This window comes from Protomyctophum parallelum (assembly GCF_964188405.1).
Source record: "Protomyctophum parallelum genome assembly, chromosome: 12".
Taxonomy (NCBI): domain Eukaryota; kingdom Metazoa; phylum Chordata; class Actinopteri; order Myctophiformes; family Myctophidae; genus Protomyctophum; species Protomyctophum parallelum.
This window is the reverse complement of record NC_139712.1, coordinates 45,831,643-45,840,066: the sequence shown is the minus strand read 5'-3', so window position 1 is coordinate 45,840,066 and position 8,424 is coordinate 45,831,643. Positions and strand designations below refer to the sequence as shown.

The window sequence follows — 8,424 nt, the reverse complement described above, 5'->3', positions numbered from 1 at the left end:
GTGTTCTGACCAATGGTCACAGGGCAAATCTAAATAGTACCAGTGTATTCCTCATCCTTGAAAATATATGATTAGCCACCAGAATCAAGATCATATAGGTGGTCTAGAACTGGAGTTATTGTAAAACAACAGTGGGTGGCTGCCACGGTCACAGGACAAACCTAAACAGTACCACTGTATTCCTCATCCTTGAGTCACCAGAATCAAGATCCTAGGTGGTCTAGAACCTGCATTTGTAAAATAACGGCCATTTGGTGGCCATTTTCCAAATGGCCTTATGGCCGCCATGATCACCACGGGGACCTATAGCCAAAAATGTTCCTTATGGCATGCTCTAACTGTGTGCCAAACTTCATATATTTATCGATTTTTGCCTGTAGGGCCTCCGCTACTAGGAATGGAACATGGGTTTCTGTAAGCCAGAGAGAGAGTATTCCCAGTATTAACCTGGTAGCAATAATAATACTGATGGTCCAGTTTTTGGTCTGCTGTGAGAGCAGAGAGGGAAACCATGGCCTCACAAAGGTTGTGGCAAATGGGAAAGGCTTGCTTTGCCATGACTGGGTGCTGTCATTGCATCAGTCCACAGAATCCAGAGGTATAGCTTCCCTTTGAACTGTATAGCTGCATGATGGGACAATCAGCTGCTCTTTAAGTGACAGCTGTGGGACAGGGAGGGGAACTTCAAATGGGATTCAAATCCAAATCTGAGATGTGTTCATATGTGGGAAATATATATTATATTTTGTAGCTCCTCAGTGAGTTGGTTGAGTTGTTCAATTATTAGACTTTTTAGATAGTAAAGATTCACAAAATTCACAGTTCAGTTCGATGGGATATTTTGGTGTCACAGTTTGGTACTTTTTCTATACGACAAAAAATGGTGAAATGCCAAAGAATGGGTCTTGATTTTGCTTTGTTCGACATGGGATAACATGAGCCTCAGCAGTCATCAACAGATCAGTTTTACAGACTGAACCTTACACTGAAGCAGAGGGGTATACTGTAAATAGACAGGAAACTAACTAGACACAGGTGAACTCAAAATACAATTAACACAGGTAGGCTTGGGGCGAGCAGGACACTATGGTGGGTAGACAAGACAAGTAACAGCAAACATGGTGAACGGTCAGCACAAGAACACTACAAAATAAGATACCAACAGAAGTAAAAGACCTAAACCTGCACAAAAACACAGTATGGCCACATGAACTGCATACATGACCATGCTCTGCTGCCCTGAAAATGTTTAACCTTATAATTGTGTGTTTTTAGTCTATTTTATTATTATTATTATTATCATGTATCAATTTGTAAAGTTCTGCAGTTTTTTCAGTGGGGCCTCGGCTCCACTGCAAGCATGGATTAATAAAGTCAAAGTCAAAGTCTAAACACTAACATGACTTATAAAGAGGAAACAACAGAAGATAAATGTCCAAATAATTTACGCAAACAGCTAATGTCCAATGGTCCAATTAACTATACTATTATAATGATTTGCCAACTCACTCACAGATGTTATTTTAAGTAAATCCGATACAAAGAGAGCCCGTGGATATCACGCAGGTGAGAGTTGTGCTGGTGAAGGCCGTCTCAAACCTCAGTAGGAGCATTCACTGACAAATAACTCTTCTCCCTCACCACAGCACGCACGCACGCACGCACGCACGCACGCACGCACGCACGCACGCTTTATCACTCTCGTCCAGGTGTTGGATTGATTGATTGATTGAAATATTTATTAACAGTTTGTAGAATTTACAGTACATTTTAAGCACAAACTCAATACAAAGACTGTCAACTGTGAGTGGACGACCCAATTAAGCATTACACTCGTTTACAACAGGGTCCACATTGTTCAATTCATCAAAACATTTAACAGGAACATGCCTGACGTTGTTTTGGCAGCCTTCCTGATACGTGCATCGATGCACCCATAATAATGTTGTTTGCCTCCAAGAATGCTTGAAGCATACTGTATTTAAACACACACCTAGGTGTGTATTGACGCCACTTCTCTTTGGCATCATGCACAATAGACATAGAATTAGTCCCAGTGCCAGTGAGGAAGTCATTATTACAGTATTATTGAAGTAGATAATAACAGACAACAATCTAAATCTTTCATGGGGCATGAATATAACACATAAGAGTGCTGTATGTATGCAGCCATGCACACCATGATTCAATAATTCCCTCCATGCTCCATGATAACACAGTTATCTCTTCCCCTAGCTGGCCTAGATTTCCTAGGCCTTCAAATTTGGGTGTGTGACTGAGAGAGTCCCATATTAGTTTGTGAAAACACAATATTTTCCCTGCGAAATGCCACTCCTTTCCCAGTCTGGCCTTGTATCTCAGTTCTAGATACTGTACAGTACGTGCATGGTGACCTGTCTAAGACCTGCCAAAATACGACTCTGCGGTTGCAACTCTCCTTATTTTGGGGAGCATAGCCTACACTCAGAAAACAGAAACTACTATCTACCCAAATATATTGGTGAATCATTTTTACACCCTTAATTATCGAGTAAACTTGACTGCTATGAAATCAAGTAAAATCTACCTTAAAAATTAAGTAAGTGCAAGTAATATATTAAAGCAGGTTGAAATGACAATTATTGAGTAGATAAAATTAATATGCATTAGCACCTTGAAATGACAATAATTGAGTAGATAAACTTAATATGCATTAGCACCTTGAAATGACAATAATTGAGTAGATAAACTTAATATGCATTAGAAAACCTAGGTTAAAATTACATATAAATTTGAGTATATGGGATTGAAATTGATAGTTTGATTTAACTATATACGAGTGTATGATTTAATAAAATATATGCGTTACATTTACTCAATATTTTAACTGTATTCAACTCATAGTATTTTAATCAAAAAGGAATTCTGTATTTACCTTTGTCAAAGAGAATACACAATGCAATTATACAGATAAGTACGTTTTTAATTGACCAAAGTGAACATTCAAGTATTAAACATTCACATACTGTATGGGAGGAAACAGTCTGGCCACACGAAACAATGTGCAAATTACAATGTCAGCAAATACATTTTAAGAACATTAAACATTTCCTACTATGGCAGGTAAATAAAACAAAACAAAAGTCCACGCACACTATAGTTGAGAGGACAAACATGATAGGATGGTCATTTGACTTTTTTTTTTAGTCAAGGCTGGGTTTAATGAATTACCTGCCGGTGTCCCACCGAAACTATACCGTATACACACACGCGCAGTCGCGCACGCACACACACAATTTGATTGTCTACCCCCCCCCCCCCCACACACACACACACACACACACGTCACACTATACTTGACATAAACATTTTAGGTTTAGGTTAATTAATTTGCCTGCATGCCGGTGTCTAGCACCCAAATTAGCCGATCTACAAACATGCGCACACACCTGAAAACACAATTTGATTATCTATACCACACACACACAATTTGATAGGCTACTTCATCATAGCAAAAATAGCTGCCATTCTTTTTTGAAAACATTCATCTATGGTCACATGCAGACACCATATTGAAAGTATAGTTGGTCAACAGCCAACACGCATACAATTAAAACCTGGTGTAGTTGTAAAATTGTACAGCACCGAAAAACATGAACCCCAAAAGCATTATTTAACAAGACCCAGACAAATGAACATTAAGTATAAAAGAACTGTGGCCCTTTAAGCAACAAATGTTAGTTTTTAAAGTAATGTGCTTGGAGCAATCAATAACCCATTACTGTATAAGAAAAAAAAAGAAAAAGCAGGAAGGTCAAATGGGGAAGAATTTCTTAATATAGAAAAAATAAAAATAACGTTTTACTGTCTATCGGTGAGGTTTGTACAGATTAATACATTCTAATTGGCTATATGCACTGTGTACACATAAGCACCTCCACTTCAAAACAAGTCTGTCAGACGCACAGATCTGACATGCTGCTGTATGCTTTATACAATAGGCTTTCCTTTTGAACAGTGCAGTATCAGTCAGTGTCGTATGTGATGTGGTTCCCTACTAATCTGTTTCCACTGAAAACATTCAAACTGAAGTTGTCAGTCAGGACACTAGCCAAGCAGACAGTTTTTCAGTGTCTGCACTTTGGGTGTAAGCTGTTGAGGGTCTAGTCCAAGCAGTACCTTTTGAAAAACCTCCAAGATGTATTTGAACTTCTTGGGGTACTTCAAGTCAAACACGTAGGTCAGTCCCAGGAGATAGCAGCAGGCTCTGCTAATATCGCCGAGGTTGTTGAGGACAGGGATGCCCTCAATAACAATACCTACATCAGCAGCTGGTGATTGAGTTTGCAGACTGTAGATAGTCATCAGTTCCCCCGACAACTCCTCTTCTACATCGACACCAGCATCCTGCACACATTGTAAAAATAGAATCTCATGAATGAAAACGTAATGATGATGTTCACGGTATTATCATTCTAAACAGTTACTACTGTTGCACAATTCCCTGCTCTGGGTGGGACCTCCGTCAGTGTCTTGAGTTTGCAATTGAAAACGTTTGCTGCCAACCAGTTGAAGAAATCACAGATTGAGGCCAGATTGAGACCATTCATGTTCATGGAAGAAGCTTGTAAACATGTATTCTATTGCCAATTTGTGACCTTGTAGATCTGCTATTTTTGCTGTACAACATGCTTCCATAATTAAGACATGCTGCCGTCTATGCTGCTATGGAACTTGTATCCATGTGCAGTGCAGACCTGAGTGTATCGTGACCTTACTTAGTATGTAGGAACACATGTCTGAACTGCAGTAGCACTAGACATGCCATCTCACAACCTGATTCTCTGGACACTTTCTCACAAAACAAGCTCCTCACTCTGCCGTTCTTGGCACGTTTGAGATATTGTCTCACAATTAGCCATGATGATGACATTAGTTAAAACTACAAATTGTTAAATACTTTATTTTACTAACTTCAACGTCCTTGATCAGGGCACCAGGCTCTTCTCCCAGATGGTCGATGAGGCACTTGATCACGATTCCTCTGGTTAGCTGTATGGGGTTTCCACTCTGCAGACAAAGTTTTATCCTTAATACAATGCATTACTTTGCACATTCAAGCTGGGCTTTTGTTTACCAACTTTAAAGTCTACCGTTTCAATTGTCTGCACACAGTTTTAGCATTTAGGGCCCCATTTCCACCAGTGCTAAACACATTATCCCGAAACTTCTTTGCCTTTTTTACTCTTTTGAAAAACAAAATTGGTCAACTAGCCAATCTAAATGAACAAAAATGTTTTTCAAAATAGTAAAAAAGCAAAGAAGTTTAGGAATAAGAGGGGTTTAGTACTGACAAGACTATTAAGACATGCATTTCGTCTATCAGGGAATGGACAGGACAGAGACATAGTGATGACTGTTTAGGATACATTAGTATCTAAAGTAAGTGATCGTAATTAACTTAATGGGACTGATCTAGGACATTTGACAGGTTTGCGTTACAGGCAAGATACTACAGTGGAAGTCAATGAGGAACATTTCTCACCCGCATGTGAAGTTACAACATGTCAAGGAAATTACAACACAAACTTTGTTCTAGCTTTTTAAAGTGAATGAATACCGAGAATAGAAGATCTGCAAGTTCACAGACTTCAGTGAGATGCAATGTGAGCTTGCATATCTGCTATTTTCTGATTTAGAAGCCGTTTTTAAGAATCATCCTCAGGTCTAAATGGTTTATTACCTGAAGCAGAGCACTCTTCTTTGCCCGATGTGGCTCTCCTACAGCACCTCTCTTAGATTGGAACATGGACAGCAGTTTAGGTGTGTAGAGGTCCAGTTTAGGTGTGTAGAGGTCCAGTTTAGGTGTGTAGAGGTCCAGTTTAGGTGTGTGGAGGTCCAACATCTCCATGAATTTCGGCTCAAGCTTCATTGTAGTGATCAACTTGAACTCTGCGCTGACCTGAAAAACAGATGAGGGGAAGGGAGAAAAACAAAACACATTGTGATCTTGTACATCCATTTTCCACCACTGTTGCTCCAGGAATGGGTACAATTGGTTAAATACAATGTAAATGTGTGTCACATGCAGGATGTCATTTCTGTTGAACCCTGCTACAAGAATCCAATTTACTCACTTGTGAAGCATCAAACAAGGCCAGCCATCTCTCCTTTACATCCTTGACGCTCATCTAGAAGAGATACACTAGGTGTTAACAGGGAACCAACAGACTGATGTAATGTTTCTTTCAAAAATGAGTTTGACTAATATTTGTCATACCAACTAATCTATAAAAATCACACCTGTGTGAACTGAGCGATGCAACTATATGCATCGTACTGTACTGTACAACTCATACTCTACAGTATAACTCGTACTGTACACTGTACTATGGCTGCTGTGTGTGTGACCTGAATCAGCCCAATCAACCCCAATTCGTACTCATCAGGACATACATATGGACATAGCAGTTGGAGCCGTCAGGCACCACTCAAATCCATATCACTGATAAACTACATCTACTGAGTCCCAACTGTAAAATCTCAATGATTCAACATTTTAATTATCCTCCTCAAGGATCAAAATATTACACAGGGAAGAATTATTGAAGCAGCTGTGTTCATATAAGGCAGCGAGCAGACAACGCAGTGGTAAATGAATAATATCAGCAACACAATGTTTCAGGAATATAGTTGAATAACTGTATAGAAAGGTTGTAAAACAATTATTAAACAGTGTCCTACCAGTAAGGTATCCAGTCACTTGTTTGTCCAGACTGTTGAATTGCTGTCTGTATGAGTCTAGATGCCTGGGGGACAGCCACCGGGAGGCAAAGAGGACAGCATACCGGGAGACAAAGAGTTGAGGTGTAGCTGGAAGACATGGACAGTAGAAAATAAGACTAAATACACAAAAATGAAACCCTGTTAATTTCCCATCAGGCACACTGTTCAATCCTTAGCTCTTGTCAATACTTTGCATTGATTCAATATTTATAAATGCCACAAAGACTAATAGTTTAAAACCCCCAAAAAGCTGAAATTGCAGATTTACAAGCATGCACACAACGCATCACAATGAGACATGCTGTGAGCTTGTAGATCGGCTATTTATTGCTACTTTAAGCGAGCAGACAACGCAGTGGTAAATGAATACTATCTGCAACACAATGTTTCAGGAATATAGTTGAATAACTGTATAGAAAGGTTGTAAAACAATTATTAAACAGTGTCGTACCAGTAAGGTATCCAGTCACTTGTTTGTCCAGACTGTTCAATTGCTGTCTGTATGAGTCTAGATGCCTGGCCCTGGGGGACAGCCACCGGGAGGCAGAGAGGACAGCATACCGGGAGACAAAGAGTTGAGGTGGAGCTGGAAGACATGGACAGTAGAAAATAAGACTAAATACACAAAAATTAAACCCTGTTAATTTCCCATCAGGCACACTGTTCAATCCTTAGCTCTTGTCAATACTTTTCATTGATTCAATATTTATAAATGCAACAGAAAGACTAATAGTTTAAAACCCCCAAAAAGCTGAAATAGCAGATTTACAAGCATGCACACAACGCAATGAGACATGCTGTGAGCTTGTAGACCGGCTATTTATTGTTACTTTTGTGCAGACACTGTAGTATTGGTGACAAAACATCAAACGTTGAAATATGGAGATATGAGGTTTCTGCCCAACAGCAACGATGTATATATGAAATTATGAATACATTGTGTATGTTTTTTACGGTTGTTACCTCCTGGAACCCAGGTCAAGCAGTGGTGAGGCTTTATTGTTGGCAGCAGCAGGGAAGGAGAATCAAACAGAGAAGGAGCCAGACATTGATGCCTACAGAGTCTACAGACAAATATGCAGACATGCACATGATCAGACAAAGCAACATACATTTTTATACAGGACTTTAGTCCATAAATAGTCAAATACCTAATCTTGCGATCACAGTCACACGGACAGATGCAAAGATACAGTCTAGTCTACTATTATTTTGTAATGGAAGTGAGCGACATGAAGATACAGCCAATGTTTGTAGCTTTGTATCTTTTGCATCTGCCAGTGTGATTGCAGCATAAGAAGTTGGCTAGTAGTAGGCTAGTACATAAAATGCCTTAATGATACTGGACTTACAGGCTATAGTTGACAATGTCCACTCTGTCTGATGTTGGCTCTTGGCTGCAGTGATTTATTCAACAGTCTACAAAACAAACATTAACCAACATTAAACTGTATACTTTACACCGTATACTTTAAAAACATAAATGTGGAAATATAGCTCATCTACAAGCCACAAGCAGGCTTGAGTTTTTAGAATGATTACTTTTGCTAACAGACATTTAGCACTGATCTAAATGCATTTCGTTACATGCAGTTTATAATTCCAATGATTGTGTTGGATGACAATGTCCACATGTAATTGCACTGTCTGACCCTGCCT

At 39.3% G+C, this 8,424-nt stretch overlaps 1 protein-coding gene across 1 annotated transcript; it reads right to left on the bottom strand.

Annotated features, from left to right (window-relative positions):
* Window positions 1–2,963: 2,963 nt before the first annotated feature.
* On the bottom strand, window positions 2,964–7,297 carry LOC310867989 (uncharacterized protein). The gene is made up of 6 exons (XM_083778192.1): window positions 7,236–7,297; window positions 6,743–6,852; window positions 6,117–6,170; window positions 5,723–5,941; window positions 4,954–5,049; window positions 2,964–4,386 (listed from the first exon to the last, which is right to left on the bottom strand). Exons 3-6 carry the CDS (start codon window positions 6,168–6,170, stop codon window positions 4,087–4,089), a joined length of 669 nt encoding a protein of 222 aa, XP_083634318.1. The 5' UTR covers window positions 6,743–6,852; window positions 7,236–7,297; the 3' UTR covers window positions 2,964–4,086.
* Between the last annotated feature and the right edge of the window lie 1,127 nt (window positions 7,298–8,424).